This window comes from Hippichthys cyanospilos, chromosome 6 (assembly GCF_059441005.1).
Source record: "Hippichthys cyanospilos isolate Australia breed blue-spotted pipefish chromosome 6, RoL_Hcya_1.0, whole genome shotgun sequence".
Taxonomy (NCBI): domain Eukaryota; kingdom Metazoa; phylum Chordata; class Actinopteri; order Syngnathiformes; family Syngnathidae; genus Hippichthys; species Hippichthys cyanospilos.
Genome location: NC_142374.1, coordinates 1,475,080 through 1,502,174, shown reverse-complemented (window position 1 = coordinate 1,502,174; position 27,095 = coordinate 1,475,080). Strand labels below are relative to the sequence as shown.

General features: G+C 38.8%; 1 protein-coding gene across 6 annotated transcripts in view; it reads right to left on the bottom strand.

The window, feature by feature from the left end:
- Positions 1 to 27,095, bottom strand: part of plcg2 (phospholipase C, gamma 2) — a 209,121-nt gene that overhangs the window by 139,016 nt on the left and 43,010 nt on the right. For all 6 annotated transcript variants that reach the window (XR_015865985.1, XR_015865986.1, XM_088418162.1 and 3 more), the window contains exons 10-20: positions 25,955 to 26,056; positions 25,709 to 25,827; positions 25,527 to 25,612; positions 25,298 to 25,415; positions 19,779 to 19,947; positions 19,602 to 19,697; positions 17,639 to 17,725; positions 14,106 to 14,275; positions 9,893 to 10,093; positions 4,723 to 4,845; positions 4,470 to 4,650 (exon numbers count right to left, since the gene is read on the bottom strand). Coding sequence is in view for 4 of the 6 variants with exons in the window: in XM_088418162.1 (XP_088274288.1) it covers positions 4,470 to 4,650; positions 4,723 to 4,845; positions 9,893 to 10,093; positions 14,106 to 14,275; positions 17,639 to 17,725; positions 19,602 to 19,697; positions 19,779 to 19,947; positions 25,298 to 25,415; positions 25,527 to 25,612; positions 25,709 to 25,827; positions 25,955 to 26,056 (1,452 nt within the window). In the remaining 2 variants the exon portion in view is untranslated. The remainder of the gene's footprint in view (positions 1 to 4,469; positions 4,651 to 4,722; positions 4,846 to 9,892; positions 10,094 to 14,105; positions 14,276 to 17,638; positions 17,726 to 19,601; positions 19,698 to 19,778; positions 19,948 to 25,297; positions 25,416 to 25,526; positions 25,613 to 25,708; positions 25,828 to 25,954; positions 26,057 to 27,095) is intronic.

Below are 27,095 nucleotides of genomic sequence, written 5' to 3'. Positions count from 1 at the left end.
ATTAAGCAGTAAAATGTACTATAAATGCGGTTTTGTAACTGTGAAGGAAATCATATATTAGGTTGTTATGATTATGTGCTTATTTCTTGTCTATAATAGTGTGCATTGCTATCCATGTGTGCAGTCCTAGTTCATCTCGCCCCAGTCCTTAGATAAAGCTGTTGACGCAGGAAAGTGTGAGCTGGGACCTTGGCCCAGCTGTTGGTGGCGCCCGACTGGCTCTTTTTGTTATGTCTTGTAATGTGCAATTTTTTGCTGAATTAATAAAAACCAGGCAGGGGGGCTTGGGCGTTGAATTAGCGTTGGAGAACGCAGGAGTTCATTTGTCCAAGCTTTTTCCCTATCCATGGTATAGTATAGTCAATCTTGGCTGGTCTGAGTTACTCTTTTTGCTGCTTAGCAGCTAGGCTTGTCCTAGTCTTCTTTTAGAGATTTCTCTGACAGTAACCATTAAAAGAAATGCATGTTTTGTTTTGTTTTTGAATGCAATGTATCAATAAAATAGTGTGTTCATGGAACTGTGTTATTCTAATAAAGATTGAGACGACGTAATGTCAGTATGGAGCAGATATAGTCTTGGACCAGGATAAATCAAGACTAGTCATCGCCTTCAAAAGGAACAAATGGCATTCCCCGACACAATATTCCACCAGGAACAAAAGGCCAGTTGTGGCCATCAAGAGAAGACTTAGAGTTAGGGTTTATGGTACTCAGACTTCCTCCCTCTTCACGCACACACATGCACACAGGTCCCCACGCACACACACACACACACACACACACACACACACACACACACACACACACACACCTGCATTCCACAGTGGGACTACATGCCCCTAAAGGGTATAATAACTGAATGTGAAAGGTCACCATTCTCTGTTCCGACCTGTGGCAGGACTGGCCCGAGGCCTCGTGTACTCTCCCACTCTGTGGATTAAATCAATTGTTTCACTATGTTTTGGTACGGGCGATCTTTCAACAAAAACTAACATGCAAGAAACTAGTTTGATGCAAGAAGTTTTTCTAGGTTCCTTTACCACTCACAATCAAACAAAGCTTTACCATTCCACCATTTTGAAATGAGTGAGGCTGACCAATAGAAATAGAATGAAATAGAATTTCATTGTGTGGCATGAATATGCATACGACAATAAAATTCTTGAATCTTGAATCTCTGATTTGATATGGTATGGATCCGTTTCAGTGCGTTTGCACTCTCGAATGCACTTTTGTCAAGTGCCGCCTTATTGCCTCTCTGATGTCAACAATGTGGATTGTTATTCACAGTGTGGATAATTGTTCAGACAAACTTTGACCCATTATAAAAAGAAAAAGACAGCTGGTTCAAGACAAATATGCAAGAGCAGTGGCATGGCATGCGTTGATGTCAGAAGGTGGGGGGAGAAACAAAGCGAATAGCAACCCATCCATGCTCTGATCTCGCCACAGTCGTCACTTGGGTGAAGAAGGCTTCAGCAAAGCATTTCTGGAGCCCTCTATCCATCCATTTTCTTTCGCTTATCCCCACAGGAGTCGCAGGCTTGCTGGCGCCTATCTCAGCTGGCTTTGGGCAGTAGGCGGGGGACACCCTGAACTGGTTGCCAGCCAATCGCAGGGCACACAGAGACAACCGGCCAATCACGTGCTCAATCACACCTAAGGACAATTTAGTATGTCCAATTCACCTGCCATGCATGTTTTTGGGGAGAGGGAGGAAGCCGGAGTGCCCGGAGAGAACCCACGCAGGCTCGAAGCGAACATGCAAACATGCCAGGTGGATTTGAACCGGGACTTTTGAACTGTGAGGCCGACGTGCTATTCACTGCGCCACTGAGCCGCCCTCTGGAGCTCTCTATTTCAAGGGTTATGGTTAGACAAGGGTCAAGGGTTAGACAAAATGCTTTTAAGTTGGAGCTCTCTATTTCAAGGGTTATGGTTAGACAAGGGTCAAGGGTTAGACAAAATGCTTTTAAGTTGGTAGACGATTTAAAAAAATATGTATATATTTTTTTTTAAACTTTCACATTCCATCTTTTTGGATAAACATCTGATGTTATGATCTGCGGCTTATAGTCCAGTGCGGCTTATCCGTGGCAAAAGATTTATTTTTTTGTGGTCAATTTTTGCGTATATATATATATATATATATATATATATATATATATATATATATATATATATATATATATATATATATATATATATATTATAACGGTCAGTCCTATGGCCTATGACTAGTTGAAGGTGGTCCTGGGCTACGAATACCATTCAGTGCCCCCCAAAATTATTGGAACAGTGAAGACAATTCCTTTATTCTTCCCGTAGTCTGGAAATATTTGATTATGGCACCAAAGGAAAAATATGAGACAAAAATTCAACATTTCTGTTTTCATTTCTAGGTGTTTACATTTGACCTGATACACAACCTAGAGGAGAGCATTACATTTTTGGGGGATCAAAAATATTGTAACATGTGACTGACAGGTGTGTTTTGTTGTGTTTTCTTATTTCACTAATTATTTCGAATAAACAGCAGATGCTGTCTGTAGTTTTCTAATTTCACTAATTATTTCGAATAAACAGCAGATGATGTCTGTAGTCCTCAGTTTCAGAGTTGGCTTTTTCCTGTGGAGAGTGCACTTATATTCTAGTAAGAGGTGTAACAAACATGAAAATCAGAGAGCTGTTTATGGGGAAGAAAGAAGCAATTGTGAAGCTGAGAGAAGCTGAAATGTCAATCAGGGCCATTGTACAAACATTGGCAATAGCCAGTACAACCATTTGGAATGTTTTGAAGGAGAATACCACTGGTATAGTAAGTAACAGTTGAACAGGTAGAACAAGAAGATCAACAGCATTTGATTATAGAAACATTGTGAGAGCTGCAAAGATAGACCCCAAAACAATGGCTTGTGACATCATCAACAACCTCCAGAGGGCAAAAGAGAAGGTATCAGTCTCTACTGTTCGGCGAAGACTTCATGAACAAAAGTACAGAGGCTACACCAGAACATTTAAGCCACTCAGAGATGAATGACCATTCACTAGCCCAATCACACGGATGGACAATTAAGTATGTCCAATTCACCTGCCATGCATTTTAGGAGTGTGGGAGGAAGCCGGAGTGCCCGGAAAGAACCCACACAGGTTTGGGGAGAACATGCAAACTCCACACAGGAAGGCCAGAGCCAGATGTATTTGAACTCGGACCCCTTGAACTGTATTCACTGCACCACCGAGCCGCCAGCCTCAAACATTCTTGGACAAACGTTTTACGGACTGATGAGACAAAGATGAACTTTTACCAAAGTGATGGAAAGGTTAGAATTTAGAGAAAAAAAGATATGCTCGTGATCCCAAACATACAATCTTATCTGTAAAACAAGATAGGGGCAATGCCAAGGCTGTGGCTTGCATGGCTTCTTCTGGGATGGGCTCGTTAATCTTCATTGATGAAAAACACCTGATTGGAAGTAGCACAATGAATTCAGACGTCTACAGAAAGATTTTGTCTGCTCATTTAAAAAAATAAATGCAGCCAAACATCAGCATGCAGCAAGATAACGACTCAAAACACACATCAAAAACAATAAAGGACTTTATCAAGGTCGAGAAGTACAAGTCAATCTTCAGACTTGAACCCTATAGAGAATGCATTTCAACTGCTGAAGAGGAGACTGAAGGGAACAAACCCTCAAAACAAACAACATCCGAGAGAGGCTGCATTCCATAAAGCATTCCAAAAGAAGAATGCACAAGTTTGCTGAGGTCAATGGGTCATAGACTTGATGCAGTTATTGCAAGCAAGGGATTTGCAACAAAATAATAAATCTTACTTGCTTTAATTTGATCTGTTCCAATATTTTTGAGCACCTAAAAATGTCATGATTCTTTACAAAAAAAAAAAAAATTCTAAGTTGTACAACTGATCCTGATGAAAATACATGGAAATAAAAGCTGAATTGTTGATCTGTTGTCTCATATTCATCTTTTGGTGTCAAAGTCAAATGTTTCCAGTCTACAGGAAAAATAAAGGAATTAGCTTCACGGTTCCAATACTTTTGGAGGAGACTGTAGTTTCACACACTCCATGCTGCTGCTCTGTAGGCCACTCTTCTGAGGACATCCTGGGGATATAAAGCAGTAGCCTGTAGGTTGGCAGTGATTCATTGGACACGGAGGCCGAAGAAGCCATTGTCTGTGCTGAAAGTCTGCATACAGGCTGCCGAGGGAGTTTAAAGTCAATCATCGCTAAATGTCGGAAAACTACAAGTGCTGGTAGTCATCACCAAAATTCATATGCATATTATATTCATATGTGTATACTCAGGGCCACTTTAACCTCTGAAAATATAAAAATGATCATGCAAATAATTTGAATTTTATGAAGAATAAATTAAAGGATACATGCTTATAAAAAATGTAGCTAATTTTTACCCATTTTCATCCTATTTCTTGCAACTCACTTTGCTGAAGCGAGCCACTAGGTCAGGCGTGACTGGATATCGTAGCTTGGTCTTGCGATATAATGGCTTCTTCTTAAAGTAGTTTACCATTTCCACTAGGCTCTCAAACTCAGTTGTTGTTCCAAGCAGGTAAACATTGCCTTCTTTCTGGATCCGACAGTGTTTCACCTGGCCGTCACCTCTGAGAGAAGAATTGTAATTCAGAACAAAATAGGATCAATTAAGCAAATGAACCATCACTATGCGGGTCAACCTGAACGTGATCGCAAAAGAGTCTGGTTCTCCCTCCCTCTGTCGAATGAGGAAAGCTCCATCTCTGGGAATTTTCAGCAAATAATCTTCAGCTTCACGTCTGCTAAGGTTTCTGTAAAACCACCTAAAACAAAAGTCAAGCAGTTTTCATAAAATTGTCACCCCACATTTGAAAATTTGATTCAAGTAATTATACACTTCATTTTTACACAGGATTTATCATGATTTCCTGTATATATGAAAAGGTCCTAACCCAAAGGAATACCGTTACAAAACCAATTCATCTTAGTGTTTAATTTACAAAAGTGAAATCATCGCAACTTGATGATCAATTTGTATATCTGGAACTTAATTTTCAGGATAAGCAACATTAGAATGGAGTAAAAAAAAAATTGAAACTAAGGGCTAATAAGTGAGAGTTAATTTGATATGCAACAGTACTGTAAATCAATTCAAATATAGTGTGGTTGCACACTCTTTTAAAAAAGCTAATGTGGCTGTGTTCAGTTAACCTATCAGATTGATGTTAAATGGGAGTCAGCATTTAGCACACACTGAAAGGTGCCTCTCACTGATAGCTGGAAATTGGTATTTGAAAGTGTTTATAATTTCATTTGCCTTGACAAAGAAAAGGCCCAGTTTCTGCTGAAGTAAAAACTTAGCTTTTGTGGGGAAAGATGTGTTTTTTGCACATCAGTGACTGTAACACATTTTTTTAGTGGCATCTGAAACATCTCAACAGTCCTTCCCTTCGATAAAACATGAATGAATATAGGGAAACTGTGTTTTTGGTGGGAAAATATGGTTGCATATTTATCTAACTACATTACAATAGTGCTCAATTGGCATAATATTAAGGAAAGCTCTGGCCATGAGTGTCATCAATCCATTAATTTAAAAAAAAAAAGCCTACATAATAAGAATACTTGTCACTGGCACACGACCTAAGTATTTAACATGACAAAAAAAAGCTCATGTATGGCAGTGAAAAAGTTAATACTTTTTATGACAAACTAAAAATATGACTTGTTTACATAAAAAAGACAAGTTTGAACGAAAACAAGCAGAGAGAAGAATGAGGAAATAATGCACCCTTAATGTTCTCATAAATGAATGATTGAGTAATACCTTTTTAATGTTTTGATGGAATGATATTATTTTATGTCTTTTTTGTTATTTGTTATTTGTAAAAAAACAAAAAATAACTAGAGCTGCAAGCAGCTATAACGGGCCCTCGCAGACCTGAGCACGTTGAAGTATGAACAGTTCGAGGTATGAACATATTTGGGTATGAATGTATTTGTGCATTAGCAGGCTAACTGTAGAAGTCAATGTTTTAGAAAAGGTAGAATTGAAGGGTGAAGGAAACATTGACTTCGTGTTTTGAAAGCCCACCTTCATCATATTATTTCATAAGATCGTGACTATTTTTGGACCAGTTGTGCAAGTCTGATAATGGTCTGGGCCAAATTGAAAGTTAATGGGGCCAACAGTATAAGAGAAGGCAGCTGCAGCGGAAGACTTACAAATGGCCATGAATGCATCAAAATTGCAAATTCAAAAATCTGTAGCTCTTTTTCTGTACATCCTAGCCTAGCGTATGGCTGTCTTTGATTGGTTTTTAGATCTTAAAGTCCTGCATATGCCTACAAATTTTGGTAGCTGTAAGGCAAAGCAACTGGGTTTGGATGCAATCCTTCAACGATAATGAAATTTTTTGCTCCCACTAGGTGGCGCTCGACGTGTTTTACATTGGACTTCCATCAACTATATGAAATTTAGAAAAGACAAGACCATCTGGGTCCAATTACAGAAACTTTTTCGGATTGTGAGACCGGAATTTGAGATGACGCCCATTGGCAAAAAGTTGTCAAATAGGGGAACCTTCATGTTCCATGCCTCAACGCTATTCTGGAATATTTTCAGTTAAATTGCTCAAACAGGATTAGTACAGTACAAAAATTGAAATATTAAGGTTTTTGTCACTGATGGCAAAGGAAATTTGAAACAAGTATTTTGCAGCCCCGCTCCCATCAAACATGTAAGTCGATCTCGACGAAATTTTGCCCAGTTGTGCCACTATGTAAGATAATGGATCACGCCAAATGTGAAGTTGATCGGGTCAAGGGTTTCGGTACTGAAAAATTTACAAAAACCGGCCAAATGCTACATTAAACAGTTGATAACTCTGGTTCTGTACATCCTAACACATGGCGCCCTGTAATGTTTTTGTAGGTCTTGAGGTCCTACATATGCCTAAAAAAATTCGTAGCTCTAGGTCAAACGGGTCGGAACTGGCTGCCGTTTTAGGATCATCTGGGCTCAATTACAGCAAGTTTTGCTGACTTGGGCAAACTCCGACTTTGGGTTGGCATACAGACCACCCCCTTTATCACAAGGTCCTAAAATTTGAAAACCCTTATTCTCCAAGACATGATGCTATTCGGACAAATTTTCAGTTCATTTACTTTTACAGGCTTAGCACAATACATGAAAGTTTAAAAAAATGACATTTTTGTCTAGAACTAGGTGGCGCTATAATAAATTTGAAAATTTATCATGCAAGTATTTTAAGGCGATGACTGAAACATTTTCTGCAAAGTTTCAGATTTTTTGAAGCTTGCACATTGGAGTTATTAGGGTTTTTGTTGCTCATGGCGAAGGCATTTTGACTTTGAAACACATATTTTGAAGCCCCGCCCCCATCATACATGCATGCCAAATGTGAAGTTGATCGGGTCGAGGGTTTCGGTACAGAAAAATTTACAAAAAGGGACCAAATGTTCAATTAAACAGTTGATAACTCTGGTTCTCTACATCATAATACATGGTGCTCTATAATGTTTTTGTAGGTCTTGAGGTTCTACATATGCGTAAAAAATTTTGTAGCTCTTGGTCAAACGGGTTGGACATGGCTGCCGTTTAAGGATCATCTGGATCATCAGGATCGATGTCTTCAGGAATAGATTTACATCCAATGTGTGAAACTGTGAGAAGATCAGATCATCTGGGTCAAATTACAGCAAATTTTACTGGTCCGATAAAGCTTCTGAATGAAAATGGATGTGGAGGCATTATCGAAACTTCGTAAAATCTGGTGGAGGTCAGCAGGGCTGTCTAGAGGCTTGTCAGACTTAATTTCAGCGATATTACTTTAAAGGGCTCAGCTAAACACATAAAAACGTTTTTTATATGTTGATAGGAGTGTTCCGCATTGGAAACCCATCAAATATAAGAAACCCATCAAATATATGACGTTTAGAAAAGATAAGACCATCTGGGTCCAAATACAGCAACTTTGTCCGTTTTGGCGAGACATCAGACTGACATTTTTGCTTGCCACTAGGTGGCCATATTAGCAATTGAAGAAATTATTAAACATGTGTTAAGAGCTTAAGTCTTCACGTGTCTGTGAAGTTTCAGATTTTTCGAAGCGTGTACACCTGAGTTATAAAGGTTTGTGTCACATGTGGCGAAGTAAACATCAAAGGCATAATATGAAGCCCCGCACCCAACATATTTGATGGCGGATCTTCACAAAAATTTGAACAATTGTGCCTCCCAGTCAGATAAAACACCACAGCAAATTTGAAGTCGATTGGGTCAAGCGTTTAGGAGAAAAAAGGAGCAGTTCAGGACCTGCAAACGAGCAAAAACCGGCCAAAAGTGCACATTCAAAATTCATAACTCTTTTTTTGTACATCTGAGCACACGTCTCACGCTGACTTTTTTGGAGGGTTCGAGGTCCTACATACTGCTACAAATTTTTGTAGCTCTCCGTCAAACGGGCCGGGAGTGAGAGGCTATTTTCCACTCATAAGGCCATTTTGTGGCCAATTACAGCCACTTTTTTTGTTTTGGCAAGACATCTGACTTTGAGGAGGCGTGCAGACCACGCTCATTATTGAGAAGTCATAAAATTTTAAAACCTTAATATTCCATGTCTTAATGGTTTTCTGACCAATTTTCAGACTGCAACAGACTGAGCACAATACTTGAAAGTGTAAAAAATGACATTTTTATCAACCACTAGGCGGCGCTAGTAGCTATTTCAAAAAATGTTTTTCAAAGGTGTTGAAGGCATAAGTCTCCATTTGTCTATGAAGTTTTAATTTATTTTAAGCTAGTACATCAGAGTTATTAAGGTTTTTGTCACTCTTGGCGAAGGAAAAATTGTACACATAATTTGAAGCCTTGTCCCTGTCATATATGTCGGCGGATCTTCACCAAATTTTGCCCAATTGTGCCACTATGTGTGATAATGCACGAAAGCAAATTTGAAAGGGATTGGGTAAAGCATTTAGGAGAACACGGAGCAGTTTGGGACGTGCAAACGTGCAAAAATGGGCCAAAAATGCACATTCAAAAATTCATAACGCTTTTCCTGTACATCTGAGCACATGGCTCGCGCTGACTTTTTTGTAGGTCTCTAGATCCTACATATGCCTAAAAATTTTCGTATCTCTAGGTCAAACGGTCCGGGACCATCTGCACTTTTTCGACCTTAGGTGGCGCTGCAGAGCCATTTTTTTTGCATTGTTTAACGGAACACTAAAATATCAAATTTTTCACCAGGCCCGAGAACTGTGCAAACTTTTTGTGCGTGTTTAGGCCCTCAAAAATGGAAAAGTTCTGCACAGGAAATAATATTAATAATCCGGAGAAAAACAAGAAGGCTCTCGCAGCGGTAGCTGCTCGGGCCCAAAAAATCCGGAGAAAAACAAGAGGGTTCTTGCAGCGGTAGCTACTCGGGCCCTAATAATCCGGAGAAAAACAAGGGGGCTATCGCCACGGTAGCTGCTCGGGCCCTAATAATCCGGAGAAAAACAAGAGGGCTCTCACAGCGGTCGCTGCTCGGGCCCTAATAATAATAATCTGGAGAGGAACAATAGGGACCTCGCAGCGGTTGCTGCTCTAAAAATTGTTTCAAACTTTGTCAGAAAAGATTTAATTTTTTTTCTCAAATTGTTGAGCTCTATGTCACTCTTTCAAAATTGATCATTTCCCCCCAAAAATCATCTTGTTTTATTGCTGAGCACTAAAATGAAGTCTGGTGTTGTTTGTTGACACCAACACAGTTCCTTAGAACATCTGCTGAAAAAATCCTAAAGGAAACACTGGCACATGCATTAAATTTAATGTACTTGAAATGTAAGTTTGCTGTTACAAACCCTTGCTGTAGATGTGGGTTTGGATGTGGTACAGCATCAGTGAGACGCAACTCAAAATCTTGACAGCGTAGTGGGTTCTCTCTGTAGTGCTGTATCAGGGCATACACACTGGGAAATTGTAGGTTTGCTGTCAAGTAGTAGGATGTGTTTTGTCCCTCTGAAATAGATCGAATGCGGCAATGCTGGACTCTCCCACTGCGCCTAAACAACATTTTTTAAACAATAAAAAACAGATTAAACTTCGACGGACGGACGGACGGACGGACGGACGGACGGACGGACGGACGGACGGACGGACGGACGGACGGACGGACGGACGGACGGACGGACGGACGGACGGACGGACGGACGGACGGACGGACGGACGGACGGACGGACGGACGGACGGACGGACAGACAGACAGACAGACAGATAGATAGATAGATAGATAGATAGATAGATAGATAGATAGACAGACATAGATCGATAACCCTAATCTAACAGCACAATGAAATTGCGATATATATATATATATATATATATATATATATATATATATATATATATATATATATATATATATATATATATACTCTATCACAAGTAGTTGTTATACTTCTAAGTGTAATCGCTAGTGCAATAGAAGTATGATTATAAAAAAATATGGCGGCAGCAAGTCTGTGCAAATTTTGCAAGTGTATGAGCTAGGTTTGAGTTTATGTGGTGGTGGTGGTGGTGGTGGTGGTGTGTGTGTGTGTGTGTGTGTGTGTGTGTGTGTGGGGGGGGGGGGGGGGGGGGTCCAATAAACTAAACTTCGTCTGCCAGCTAGGTGTTTCTTTTAGCTGGGGCTGAGTGTGGGAGGGAGGAGGGGAGAGAGAGAAAGTTCAGCAGTTTGGTGCAGTGGCTCCTGTACCTCCTTCCGGAGGGCAGGAGGCTGAACAGACTGTGCGCAGGGTGGCTTGTATCGGTGACAATCGTGATGGCTTTGTGGCTGAGGTGGGTGGTATACAGGTCTTGCAGGGAGGGGAATGGAGCACCAATAATCCTCTCAGCTGTCCTCACAATGCGTTGTAGAGCCTTCCTGTTATAGTCATCTGTAAAGCCCTTTGAGACTTCGGTGATTTATTTAGGGCTTGAAGGAATCTAGAAAAAGCTTCTTGCCTTCAACTAGTTCCTAGCGTGTTTGTTTTTGTTGAAAGATCGCCCATACCACAACATAGTGAAACAATTGATTTAATCCAGACAGAGTGGGAAAGTACATGAGGCCTCGGGCCAGTCCTGCCACAGGTCGGAGAAGAAAATGGCAACGTTTCACCTTCAACATTCAGTTCTTATACCCTTTTGGGGCATGTAGTCCCAGTGTGGAATGCAAGTGTGTGTGTGTGTGCGTGCACATGCGTGTCGGTGTGTGCGTGTGTGCGTGCGTGGGGGTCTGTTTGCGTGGGGATGGTGTTTTCAAAAGTCTTTGTTCTGCCGGCCATTCTTTGAAGCGGGAGGAAGTCTGAGCACCATAAACCCTGACTGATATCTTCTCTTGAAGGTCACACCTAGCCTTTTGCTCCTGGTGGAATGTTGTGTCGGGGGATGCCATCTGTTCCTTTTGGAGGTGCCGAATTGTCTTTATTTCTCCTGGGCCAAGACTATATCTGCTTTATACTGACATTACACCATCTCAACCTTTATTAGAATAACATAGTTCCATGTACACACTATTTTATTGATACATTGAATTTGAAAAATATGAATTTCCTTCAGGCTTTACAAATAAAATTTGATTGATTGATTGATTGAATATCTATGATACCGTTGTAGGTGGCTGCTTCCTTAAAAATGTCCCAGTATGTTAACTCAAAGCAGTCCTGTAGGGCTGAGGTTGCCTCCTGTGGCCACACAGTTACTTCTTTCAGTGGGGGAGGTTGGTGGCTTTGTACGCTCCGCATTAAATAGTTAATGTGTGTAAAACCCCAGGTAAAAACATTAAAATTGTAGATACATATTAAAAATTGGTAACAAAATAGTATAGTAAGTGCTACGTTTATAAAATATACATGTAAACAATTAAATACCATCAAACATAAAAAAATAAATAAAGGATTTATTTATCTGTGAGTGACGTGACGAGCTTGTTATGGCCCCGAGGGAAGAAGGCTAAGCTAGGCTAGCTTTAAAATTCCCCCATTTTGAATCGTGACACTGACCAATAGCAGACCAGCATTGTGGTGATTTAAGCAGTGACGCACCTATAAAGGTAGAGGCGAAAGAAATGGCGTAAAGAGGGGACAAAAAAACGTTGCAATCCACGTTGTAAGGTGAAAAAAACCTAAGGCAGGGACATCGTAAACCGGAGGTCCACTGTATACTGCGTGCGTGCGCGTGTGTGTGTGTGTATATATATATATATATATATATATATATATATATATATATATATATATATATATATATATATATATATATATATATAAAAATGTGTGTATCAAACGTATTCGGAAAAGTATGGTAATGGGGCTAGTGGGAAGCAGACGGCTGTATTAATTTATCTTGAAATATCTGCTCTTAATCTAGAAGACCACGCTGTATTTATGTTTACAGTTGCCGTTTGTCATTTAGCTCTTAGTGGTGTTTGTATTAACAAATATTGTTACCCTTTTGGTTTCAATAAAAAAAAACCAGCAGACTGACCCAATGTTTAAGTCCATCCTTTCTCACACGCAGTGCCATTAAGATGGGGGCGGCATGGCTTAGTGGTAGAGTGGTCGTCTCCCAGCCGAAAGGCCGTGGGTTCGATCCCCCGACCATCAAGACCATGTCTAAGTGTCCTTGAGCAAGACACTGAACCCCCAGTTGCTCCTGATGCTGCGTCATCAGTAGGTAAATGACTAGTTAGTGTGAAGCGCTTTGAGTACCTAAGGTAGAAAAGCGCTACATAAGTGAAAGTCCATTTACCATGACCATTTATTTTGTGGTAAGAATTCTTCAATTCTTCAATTTTTTATGTTCAGTTATACCTTACACAAAAAATATGTGGTTTTAATCTGGAAGTCAACGCTATATTTCCTGTTTTTTACCTTTCCGAAACTGATTGGTTGTCTCGTGTCACATTTTGTGTCCTGTCGCACAAAACAGATATAGATGTCGCCCTAACACATCACATAAACATCACTGACTGCAATTCAAATACGTCGCTTCTTTTGCCCTCCGTAGTCAATCTGAACCAAGCGTTATTTATTTTCCCAAACCAAGGAGAGCCACAACATAAGGATGAAATAGCCACATCTGGCTCCGGAGCTGAGGGTTTCTGACCCCTGGATTACATGATTGTATTTTTGCCCTTCCTTCCCATCTTAAATCATTATTTTTTGAGGGCACTCCGTCTGCCTGCTCCCTGCAATTTGGGTCTACACCATCTCCACTATGTTCCCTCACACATATATTTATCTTTTATGAATGTATCAGTCAACAGAATTGTGAACACAACCAGAGTTGTATCTTGAAGGAAATTAATGTTAATATTTTTCAATGAGCAAGTGAACTTGACCCAGTTGAGCCTGTTTTTAATTTTATTTAAGCTGAAATGAGTAAAAAATATTGACAGCTGTAACACAGTCTCTTTAACAGGTTTGTGAACAATGTAAAATTATGTTTTGATGTGAAACAATGAAGAGGTACGTTTTTAAAGTGGAGGATGATTTATTCTTGCGAAGAGTGAATCTCGAATTTAAAACTGGTAGGAATTGGGTTTAGTTTGTGGGTTTAATTTTCCAAAACTAAATTAAATATTAGTGTGACTGGCAACATACAGTGCAAGCGAGGCATATTAGCAATGCAAATGGTTATTACGTTTAATCATTAAAGTGTGTTTAAAACAATGATATTGGTTTTTATGTATTAATATTAGACTAGCTAAATTCTGCCAATCATTTTTATTACAATTTGGAACAATATGTTATTTATCACAATGCCTAAAAATGTGATGCTTCTCACAGTATATTTGGATTTTAAAATGTCCAAATCTCAGGCAGACTAACAACAGCAAACAGATTGACTAGATTGTCAATTATTGCATTCCAAATACTCTGCAGTGGTGTATGTAATACAAAATATAAAAAAACTCAGTCACTGTCCAAACAGTAGTATGGCTGAGAAAGTCATTTAGAAAAAACAATTTGAGCAGAGCAAAAGTTCATACAGGTTGAATCTGATCACAAAAGCATTGCATTGAGGGAACAATACCAGAAGGAGAGGGTGAGATCCTTGGCAACAGCATCACTCTGTCGAACCAAAAAAGTGCCATCTCTTCCTCTTGTCTCAGTACAGTAATCATGAATCAGTTGCTCTGCCATCAGCCGCCCCTCTTTAATGCCACCATGAAACCATGTTTCAGAACAATGCAAATCCTGGTACTGGGAAACACAAAAACACTGGCTCTCATATTATTCTTTTTTTTCACTTTAGTGAACACAAATAGAAAATATAACGCAAATCACAATAATTACTTCTAAAGCTGAAAAACAGACCACATATTTTGGGCCTTTGAAACAGGTACATTTTGTCTCATTTACAAGCTAGTGTTCAAATGATTTGAGACTATTAAAATGCATTTTGAGTTTTCAATGACCAAACGTACCTGACTTTTCCTTTTGTTCTTCTTTCTGAAATTTATTGAAGAAGCTATTCAATTTCAAAATTCACACCTCATGTTCATGTTACAAGGCATAAATTGTCACTATTATTTATTTATTCATTTTGCAAAGCAGAATTGCTAATCAGTTACCTCATTTAAGAAGCAATTTTCTGTACATTATAAAAACCACAGCAGTAAACTGTATTTTCCTGTGTAGAAGCAAAATTAAGTTGTGACAAAAATAGTAGTAGTAGTAGTAGTAGTAATAATAATAATAATAATAAAGATGATTTAAAGCAGTGCTTCTCAAGTGAACATTGCAGTAGGTTTGTGGAAACATCTAGATTTTATTTCCAATGTAGTAAGTAAATAGTCTCGGTCATGTGTGTGTCACATTAGGTTTCCCTGGGGAGACAAATGTTTATAATACATCTTTATTTTCATTGTAACATTTGTTTTTATCTTTAAAAAATGAAAACTAAAATCATTAAAAATTAAGAAGATGAAATACAATGATTTTCAAAACTCCAATGTTATCATCTTTAACTTTCAGATGTCTGTGAAATGCAGTCAATCAAGTTAAACGTGGTCTGGACAATCAATCAACATTATCGTAGCAATTAGCATGACAACCATTTCCACCCATATCAGAAGTGTAACTTATTTCCAGCTATGGAAATGTTATATTTTTAGTCAAATCAAATGTATTTACAATATATCACAAAATTTATCACAAAAGATTCTGAAGGAGCGTCACAAATCAACAATGGCATCACATTAACTAAGATCCTTACAATGAGATGTGAAATGCTCTTATATACAGTAAATATACATAAGGTGAAATGTGTGTGGCTCAATACACACATTAAATGTGCTCACGCGTCATACTGAAATGGTTTCATACAACTAGGTGAAATGCTCTTACACAAACAAGTAAAATATTTAATACTCATATGCATTTATGAAATGCGCTCATGCATGAGTCCGAAATGCTTTCACACCACTGGGTGAAATTCTTTAATACACACAAGTAAAACATTAAATGATCATATGCAGATATGAAATGATTTCACATGATTCTGAAACACTTTTACACACCGATGTGAAATGCTTTTTTGCACATACTGTAGGTGAAATGTTTTTGGTCGTAAAACATATGTGAAACGCATCCACACACCTAAATGAAATGTTGTTATGTAGTTGAATAAAATGCTTGTTCCTCAAAACCATATACAGTGATCCCTCATTTTTCATGGTTAATGGATACTGGACCCCCCCCCCACACACACACACACACACACACACACACACAGAATTTTCATGCATGTATATGTGGGTACCTGAATTTTTTTAAATGTGAAACGTATTTATACTTTGCATATTTAAGACAAACATTACTGCAGTACATTATTTTACTTGAATCTTAGATTAAACCTATCACAGTAACTGTTCTTGTTGTCACTTCCGGTTCTCATTTCCTTTGGCTGTAGCCTCCAGGATAGCCATGGTTATATTACCTGTGCCCGGAAGTCTAATTAAAATGAAGCCTGTAAGCTGACCAAACATGATAAAGATTAGATCTTACACTTGAAATTCCAATTCATTACAAAAGAAATCTAGGTAAGAGATTTACAATGCTCTGCTGCTGCGTTGCCCTCCCTCCCTTCGGTCTCCCTACGCATGTGTGATTTTGAGGAAGCACAGCTCTCAGGCACGCCTACAAGACGTGATTGGCTCACGGAGGGACCATGGGAATTGGAGTGGGAGTAGATTAATCATTGGTCGATGGCAGGAGGGCAGGGCAGGAGTGGTAAACTAATACAACCGCAGTTCTCCATGAGACTACAGTGGGCCCCCGGTTTACGAACCCCCTGTTTTATGTATTTTTCGTCTTACGACGTGGACCGCGGCGTTTTTTGTCCCCCTCTTACGCACAAACCTTTCATCTTACGAACCAGCCAACATGCCGGTCAGTGTGTCCGCACTATTTTTTTCGCTTTGATGCATCAACAAAAACAACTTTTCTCGCATGTCACGGAAATGCCAATATGCTATTGGTCTATTAAGGTCACAGTCACGGTCTCAGTCACGGAGATGCCGATATGCTATTGGTCGATTAAGGTCACAGTCAAGGTCTCAGTCATGGAGATGCGGATATGCTATTGGCCGGCGTCACGCCAATCGCAGAAATGCCGATATGCTATTGGCCGAACGCCTTCATCTAGCTTGATGGCATGAGCTGGTCGGTGTGTTGTGAAAACTTTGCAAACTTCATCTGTTAGACATGGCTTCTAAAATTGCAAGTGCCGGTAAAGGAAGAAGTAAGAGGATGATGACAATAGAAACGAAGCAGGAGATAATAAAAAAAAATACGAAGGAGGCACGCGCATAGTTAACCTTGCTAGTGAGTATGGCCGTAACCGCTCGACAATGGGTAAAATTCTCAAGAACAAGGAAGCTATTAAAGCAAGCAAGTCTTCTAAGGGCATGACTTTTCTTGCCAGGGGACGGACCTCGGTCAACAACAAAATGGAGAGGCTTCTTCTATTATGGATTAAAGAGAAGGAAATCGGCGGTGATATGTTCTCGTTTAAGAAAAGTTCTCGTTTAAGAAAAATAAATAAATTCTGCGGGTTAGTCTCTGCTCCCCTCCGCCTCCACCCACCACCCACCACCAGCTCAAGTCATGTCACCCCAAAGGTAAATATCATTTTTCCTTTGTATATTTATGTTATTAAATTTAACCGTACAGTAGATTATGTTACAAATTTTTAAAATGTGTATAAAGTCGTGATGTTTTTACCTAAGGTTTTTGCACGCGTTGCACGCATTCACTAATTAACATAAGTTTGGATTGCCCGTCATACGACCAATTCGAGTTACGAGCCTAGCCGCAGAATGGATTAAGTTTGTAACACGGGGGCCCCACTGCATTTACTTTTAAGTAGGTCCGCAATATAAATCTAAGGCGTTGACCGGTCCGTGGTGATAAAAAGGTTGGGGACCACTGCCTTATGGTAAGAATAACCCATCTGTCAAATTTATTTTTATTGTCTTGTGTTTTTGATTGATGAAAACATTTATGGTTTTTCAATTTCACATTCAAAAGAATTTTTTGCAAGTAAACGTATTCATGCAATACCTTTCTGAGGTCCTCTTTTTCCTCTTCGTATTCTTCTGCGTAGTACAGCATGTCATCAGTGATCACACAGTAGTGCTTGTTCCACCGCTGAAAAAGGCATTCAAAAATGGTGTTAAAAATTGAATGCTTGTTATGTTATTTTCCTAGTTTATAGGTTACTTTGGCACCTCAAAGGTAGTACCTCAAAGGGCGAACTCCCGAAAGCTTTCAAAAGCGAGATTTAGCCAAAACTTTTAACATCTGAACATGTTGAAACGTGTTGATGGGAGCATGTTTTGCGAGCACGCATGTATGAATTGCATGGGCAATTGCATGGCTCCTTGTTTGTCAGTTGAAACGGTAATTACTCACATTTTTATCAGTTTAAACTGGTTTGAGACAAGTTGAATTCCTCCTATACTTGGTGTGGCCCAATGACTACTTTGGCAGTTTGCCACAATTTTAAAAAGTCACAGTTTCAATAACCATGGTGTCAGTGGGTACAAGTGATTTGACGTGGTGAGATGAAACCCCATGAACCATCAAAACTTTCTGTTATAGAATCACAGTGAAAATGCTAAGGAATAAGAATGTGCTTGTGTTACTTTGTATTAGTGCTTATAAACAAATAATAAACCATTTAAATGTGTCATATGCTTTTCTAACGTGGCTAGAGTGAGACGGTTCCGTATTTTTAGTGACAATGTCTTCTGCTTTAGAAAATCTCTCATAGGGCACAGATGATGCTAGTGCAGAAAGGTGAGAGCTAGTGTGAATACAGTATGAAATTATGTTTTATGCTATTGTGAATACTGCAGTGGATCTTTTCCGAAAGGAAACAAGCCGTGCAGGAAGCTCCAGGCAAATGATTATAACTGTAAACTGCCCAGCCCCCCCAAAAAACACACACAATATAATAAAAAAATAACAGAGGGACACATTTTTTGACTTTTTTTTACATCCAAGATTGCTAGAATGCGTTCTGCTCTCACAACCTTGGCGCTCAAAGATTCCTGTTTCCTCAGCTCTAAATCTCTCAGAATTCACATCTACAACAGCCTCTCATCCACAAGATGGGAACCTCCACCTGTCACCTCGATTCATTTCCCTTAGCAGCTCTATGTCAGGGTGGACTCCACATCTTTGTTCTCAATTCAGTCCCTCACTGCCTGCCTGGAGGAGACAATGATATGGATGAATGATAATTTTCTCTAGCTAAACAGCTCAAAAACAGAAGCCCTTCAAATTGGTAACCCACACCAACTGAAATTCTCCCCAATAAGCATACACTACTTCGTGCCTCCCCTTTTTTTATGAAAAAGCTATAAGTAGAGACGTATTGTGATGGTTCCCTGCATGCCAGACAGATGAATTGACTGTATATGCACATGCCACGGGCACTCCTCGGATGTGGAACTACTGCAGTTCACATATTTATTTAAATTTTACATTATTAAACCTTATACAGTTACTGCAGTACTGTTATCCCTTCTTGTTTCCATGTCTTAGCTGTACGTAGTCGGATGACGGTGTGCTGCAGTTGCCCTATGAGTAGGCGCTCGGACGCCAACAGAAACTAGAGTCCAGCAAGTAGCTGACCAAACATTATAAAAAGCAGAGTTTACACTCGAAATTCCAATTTATTAAAAAATGAAAGAGGATCCCAAAACTTTCTTTCCTCCAGCTCATGCATGATTGTCTCAATGACAAAAAAATAAAAAATAGTACTGTTCTCAACTGACTAGCCAGGCAATCTGTTGCTTAACTCAAGGGGCATTCTTACAAGACGATGGCAACAAATAGAAGTAGATTTCAACTTCTGAGTGGGAGTGGGTTACAACTCCTTCCCTTGTTGGTCGATTGTCGCGCCGGGAGCCAATCACGTATCTTGTAGCAAGCTCTTTGCACTCTGAAATTACTTCTGTCAACATGTTTGTGATCAAATTCGTTGTGTGTATTTTACAGCACTTTATACTCAAAGTACCTGATTGACTGGATCCCACATCTCCAAATCTCCCTGTTTCTGCCATTTTCTGAAGTCTTTGCTGGCGTCACCCCCATCAACATTGAGCTTCTTGTGCTGCCATGGATAAATAGCAAAATGCTAGCTTCAGACAAAATTTCTGACAAAATGTCACACACTCCCCCTCACACACAGTACTTTAATAATGATTTTGCCCTTCAGGTGTGTGGGTGACGGCAGCTGCTCAGCCATGGGATCCAGGGACTCAAGAAGCAGTTTGTCTCCAAATACTTCTCTAAAGATGCGGGCCATGTGTCGTTGCTGCTCAACTGGGCAGTGCTCTTCAATCGAAAGAATGACTGGAAACCTAGGAAAGAGTGTCATAGCTAACAATATATAATAATGTATAACCACTGCAAAAAATAAAAAATAAAGTTGTTGTTTTTGTCATGTTTGAGGACAAGGTTGCTATCAGGCTTCCCGTGTATGACATCAAGCACAGTCTTTTGCTTTGCTTTTTTTGTTTTGTTTCCCATACTGGTATAACTCCTTGCTTTTTAAAAAGGAATTTGGAATGCTATTTGGCAATGATCACTTGATTATAAACAATGGTGGGCTTGCTTCAGGTGTTGTACCAAAATGTCTTAAACAGGATATAGTGCAATCCTTGAGAAAAACCTCTATAAACACTACACCTTATTTTAACGATTTAAGACCTATTTTTAAACTCAAAATTGTGCAAGTGCAACTCTGTACTTGCCCAATTTAGGGTGTTTTTCTTATATGCACAGGTTGTTTTCCAATCTTGTTTTAAAGAGATAGTCAGTAGTATCAAGTGGTGAACAAAAATGCTATTCATTTTAAAAACCCACAATCAATTCCAATAACTAAATAAAAGTAAATAAATGTGTTCTAGCACAACAACATGTTTTTAATGTAATCATAGGTCTAGTAATTGCTCATTTAATTACAGGAGACCACCATGTTTCGCCTACATTCTAGCTACAGAAAGCCAAATGACGAAAACTTTGCAAGCGTAATTCAACTCGCAATTTGGATGTCGTCTTGCGTTGTGTGCAGCTGAGTTTATGGTTTGTAGCCCAATCGCTAAATAAGAAAAAGGTTTGTTTGCCATTCTATTAAAAAAAAAAGGAGGCAAAGGAAGAGAAGGAAAAAAAGGAGAGTTACGTTACATGCAGAAAGCACTGGAAAGGATGTCAACGATGCACGACTATAGGCCTGACCACAGTTATTCTAGCATTTGAAGTCACCCACCACAGTCAAAAGAAAACACCAGCACAGACGTTGTGATACAACAAGAATTCACATTGGTGCTATGGAGAGAAAAACTTTGAAACAATGAATCTTCCCAGCATATCGATTTTGATTTTTGTGTGCCGAGATCACCTTACTCGATGCTGCCCTTTCCTGCTTTCTATGTGACTGGTAAGTGCATTTGTGCTTGTGTTTGTAAATGATAAAGCATGTCGGCATGGAGTCACTTTTCAGCATAACTGGTAACACCAAGTACAGTATGTGGCCCCTTCATGCGTAGCTCTTATGTTGACATATATTTGGCCAGTTGTCAGATTTTAGGGTTGTCAGATTTTATTCGCTGCTAACAGATCCCAACAAGTAAAAGTAAACTCAATTCTTTCTTGTTCAAGAAGGTGTAGCATGGGAGTACCACAAGGGGGTGTGAGCTCACTTTTTTTCTTTTTACTATTTATATCAATGATTGCAGGGGTAGACTGCCAAATACCTACATTTTTAAATACTCAGATGATACTGTGATTCTTAGTCTTCTCTCTGGTGATAAAAGCCCAATGGGCTATTTTAAGGAAATTGACTATTTTAATGACTGGTTGGAGAACAGCTACCTTATTTTAAATCCTGATAAAACTAAAGAGATGATTTTCGACCCTGTCCACATGAACTGGTGGCTCTGGGGGCTCTTGAGCAGGTTACTTCATATAAGTACCTTGGAGTCCAAATGAACAACATGCTAAAATGGAATGTCCATGTGGACTACTTATGCACTAATTTTCATTTTCTCTGAAGGGTTAGATTCTGTGGGGTAAGCATGGGAGTCATGACCACCTTTTACGATGCTGTGCTAGGTAGCATCATAAGATATGGCATAGGAGCTTCGTTCTGCATTTTGTCCGTCCAGTCCAAAATGAAAATAACAACAATGGTGAAAACAACTAAGAAAGTTATTGGGAGTAAAGACTCTCTATATTGTAAAGGATATTTGAGAAATCTGTGCTCAGTTTGGCAAAAACAATCCTGGCTGATCCTCAACATATTTTACATTCTGAATATTTGAATATTTGATCTTTTCTCCGTGCTTCAATGGTTTTACTGAAGAAAAGTCAAAAGGATAGAGCCTTAGTTGGGTCATGTTAAAAAAATAGGCACTCTGTGCTCCTGAACATTTTACTCTTCTTGTGTATCTTTGCTATTTGTTTTGATTTTAAATACAAGACTCATTTTATCGTAGGATTGACATGTACATGCTAGAGTGTCCTATTTTCCCTGCACTGATTATACCAAGCTGCTATGCTAATGTGTTTTCATATGTGTGTTTTATATGTCTGTCTGTTTAACACTGTTATGGTCAAAACACTTTTGCCCAAGACAAATTTCCCCCTGGGAATAATAAAGATCTTATCTTATTTTATTTGGAAACCTTGTCAGCAAGATCCCTGTCGCAACCAGCAATTATGACAAGGTAAGCTAACGTTAATTTTCACTGTACAATTGCTATTAATAATGTCTACAAATAGTTATGATCAATGTATATCAAGATGAAGCATACAAACCTCATGTTAGCCAGTACGTTAAACACCTTAACAATGTTGTAGGTTAGCTGCTAACGTTGGCCCCACCGAACTGATCTTAAATTTGAATATTAACATCAAAATTGTGAAATGCACTGTTTTTGCCTACCGCATAAACAATGCATCAGTATGTTGTGAAGTTAAGTTAGAAAGGGACTAAAAAAAAAAAAAAAAAAAAAGATTTTGTATTGGGATGAAATGATTTGTACTGGTTTTGGGCTTAAGCCAACCTTTCACTGGATGTGTAATGAGCGTAATGAGGTCCATTTAGAATGTCAAATCCATATTTCCAGTTATGGTGGTAATATGAAAGTAATGAAATAGCGGTGTAATGCATTAAATTTCAAATACAGTAATTTTGTAATGTAACTAATTACTTTGAAATGACAGTAATAAGTAATGAATAATGCATTAGTTTTTAAGTAACTTGCCCAACACTGGTCTTATGTTTTAGAGAGAAGACAAAGGTTCTGAATACAAACATTATTATAGATATTAGACTAATAGAATATTTGTATGACTTAATAAAATTAAAAAATAACATATTCACATATTCATGGTTATGAAAAATCATCATTGGGATCTGACACACACATGCACATTTTAAACTGTTTTTGTTTTGTATTTGGTGTACAACTTCTCTTCTGTTCAATTCACATAACAACGTTAGCAAGGGTGTTAGCTAAAATGCTTTGTGCCATCAATTGAGCCATCAATTGGCACTCGGTGGGCTTTATAGGTAGTAAAACCAAATGCTGGACCGTCTCGTGTTAATACAGGTTGGAATGAAGCTGTTTTTTTTTGTTGTTGTTGTTGTTGTCTTTTTTTTTTTTTTTTTTATGAAGGGGTGGGCAAAGCCCTTGTGGGGCCAACCAAAATAATAGATTGATTTCACATCAGATGTAAGGAGTTCCAAAGTACGTGTGTTTTCTCTCCTTTACTTAGGAAAAAAGTGTTGAAGAATGTATTTACAGTGATCCCTCACTACTTCCCGCCTCGCCTATTGTGCCCTGAGTGCATCGCGGAGTTTTTGGGGGAGAAAAAAAAATAGATATTGCTGAGAGATGTGCCTGATAGGCGAGTTATCTATGAATGCACTTGTCATTGGCACTCCTTGGAAGTCGAACTACTACTGCAGTACACATATTTACTTTAATCTTAAATGATTAAACGTTATACAGTAAATGGACTAGTATGCCCTCAGTTTTCCGTGTCATCCTTAGTCACGTGCCTAATATGTTTACCACTTCCCCAGACGATCAAATAGAGTGAGTAACAAGAAGCTTACCGAACATGAATATAACGCAGAGTTTACACTTTAAATTCCAATTTATTACAAAAGGCAAGAGGATCTCAAAGCTTGCTTTCGTCTCTCCTGTAACCGCCTGTGTGCACTCAGCACACACACACACACACGCGTGTTACGAATGTGCTAGTAAACACATTGATTGACAGCTTTGTCTCAGGGAGCTGATCACATGACTCGTAGGCATGCAGAATGCAAATGCACACACCCGTCTGTGTGCCTACATAGACAGCAACGGAGAAATGCACAGCTTTAGAAATCTGACTTTAACCAATATTTCTTTTGTAACTAAAAAATGTGCAATTCCTGAAGAAATTGCGTGTGAAGGTGAAATTCCTGAAGGAAGAGGCATTCAATGGTGGAATGATAGGGAATGTTTGACTGGCTTGAATCTGTGAATTATTCTGAATATTATGACGTTGGAACGGTTTGAAAAGACCAAATAATGTCGAAGATACAAGGGAAAAACTGAATAAAGTGGAATTGTGGGCAAATTTTGAATTGTGAGAAGAGAAAAATGGATACACCCATGGAATAGCAGGAATCAGGGGAATCAACTGAAGTTGGAACGGTGTAAATCGGATGAGTAATGGTGAAGAAGGAAGGTTACAACATTTTGGTGACAACAGTGGGAATGAATGAGGAATTATGGGTAATAATATTAAAATAGTTATGAATTATTGGAATGTGTGAATGATAGTAATGATGAAAATGTTAAATGTGTAAATGTGAAAGGTTAAATATGCCATTGGGAATTAATTATGAATTTTTACATGTGAAGAATATGAAATTATGAAAAAATATTAATATTTATGAATTATTAGAATGATGGAAATGGTCCCCAAGGTGAAATTTATGATTTAAATGTTGAAAATGTGTAATGGGAAAGCTCAAAATGTGAAATCTTCCATTGGATATGAATATTGGAATATTGAGTGAAAATGTGGAATTATGGGAAATATTAAAATTTCTGAATTATTGTAATGATAGGAATGATCCATGAGGTGAAATGAAAGCGTTAAATATTATGAATGTGAAATGGGAACGCGCAAAATGTGACATGGTAAATCTCCCACTGGGAATGAATGGGGACTCCTCCCATTGAAAATTAATTGTGAAATGTTAAAGGGTGAAAAATATGGAATTATGGGAACATATTGGAATGCATGTATTACTGCAATGATGGGAATGATCCCTAAGACGAGATGACTGAATATTGAAAATATGAAACCTGTAAATATGAAATGTAAAATCACCCAATGTTAAGTCAATGGAATTTTTGGCATGGAAAACAGGGAATTGTGGGAAAAATGGAATCGTTGCATGGTTAATTGGAATAATATGAAACTGGAACGGTGTGAATTGGATGAACAGGGATGAGTTGAAACGCCTTCATACAATAAATTGAAATTTCAAGTGTATTGTTTTGATATAACAATACAATTCGATGTCCGTGCAGCTGCTCGTGAGTGTTCAAACACTTAAGATTTAAGTAATATACATACAATGAAGGGGGTTTCCGGGTCCCAATTAACCGCGAAAACAAGGGATCACTGTGTTCTACTCACTCAGAAGTAATAAATGCATGCTGATTGATGGCTTTAACCACATCTTCAAACTTGATTTTAGTTGTCCTGGTCCAACCATGATAGATGATTGGTTCTCCAGGTCCTTCCCAGCAATCCACTGTTTCACACCATACAAAAAAAATAATAACAAAAAAAAAAATAATAACAAGCATAAGCAACACAATTGGTAAAGCGAATTTCATGTAGTCAAAGTAAAAAACATACTGACATTCAACACAGCGACATCCCAGGCGCAGACAGCGCACATAAGCCTCAGTGGAAGACTCACTACGAAGCTGGTCACCTGTCAGGTAGCTTTATACACATATATAAAATTTGAGGCCATCTGACCTTTTTTTTTTTTTTTTTTTGGGCGGAGGGTATTTTTTGAGAGTGTGATGTTATACTGACGTGTTGTGTGATGAATTGATCCAGTAATGGGACAAAGGGTTGTTCATGTCTTGGTTGTTGACCTCTGATAATTTATCATCCCATAGGCAGTTCTCTTTGGAAAACAGGAAACTGAGGAACTAGAAACGTTAGGGAGAAGATACACATACAAATACAATACTTATGCCCTGCAATTCAGAGATGAAACAATAAACATGAGGGAAACTTTATTGGTGATTATCTTGAACATACATTATTTTGGAATACCTCACTGACTGTGAACTCAGGATCATTAGTTTTTCTCATGGTGTCATCAATGAAAGTGGTCATCAACTCTCTAACCATATTGAGATCACTAGCCCATGATTCCTTCGGGAAGAGAAAACAACAGACATAAATTAGTTAATTTCATAGACACATTGTGAAGGGAATCATATATTAGGTTGTTATCATTATGTGCTTATTTCATTGTTACCCATTTATGCAATCCTAGTTCATTTTGACCCTGTCCTTAGATAGAGCTGTTGACGCACGAAAGTGTGAGCTGGGACCTTGGCCCAGCTGTCGCTGGCGCCCGGCTGGCTCTTTTGTTGTGTCTTGTAATCTGCTATGCTTTTGCTCAATAAAAGCCAGGGGGGGACGGCTGGGCAGTTGAATTAGCGTTGGAAGACCCACAAGTTCATTTGCCCAAGCTTTTTCCCTATGCCCGGCATAGAAAAGTCAATCTTGGCTGGTCTGAGTTACTCTTTTTGCTGTTTAAGCAGCTAGGCTTGTCCTAGTCTTCTTTAAGAGATTTCTCTGACACACATCTATTACCCTTTGTGGTTGTCACAAGTAGACAATTTAAAGTAAAAATGAAAGGAATCTTATTTTTTTATTACAACAGGAAGTATCACAATCTTAATCCCGTCTATCCACTCATGTCCTTTCAAAATAGCTCATGTTTGTTTTTAAATTCTGTGAACATTCACTACACCTGATGTCACCTTTCAGACACTGATGACGAGTACAGCGGGCCCCTGGTTTACGAAATTAATTTGTTTCTCGGATGGGACCAAAATGTGAGGTCGCCGTATAGCGGCCTATCCAAACCTACGTCAATTTGCTAATGTATGTAAAACCCCAAGTACCAAAATCAAAATTGTATACACATATTAAAAAAATGGAACAAAATAGTACAGTGTACCCCCGTGTTACAACGTCCCTGATTTACGTTATTTTCATGTTGCAACATAGAAAACTGAGTTTTTTCATTCACTCTTTATGAAATTCTTACGGTTTTGCAGCTGTCATGACCCTAGGGCAGGGCTCGGCAACCTGCGGCTCTCGAGCCGCATGCGGCTCTTTAGCGCCGTCTTAGTGGCTCCCTGGAGGTTTTTCAAAAATGTTTGAAAATCGAAAAAGATGG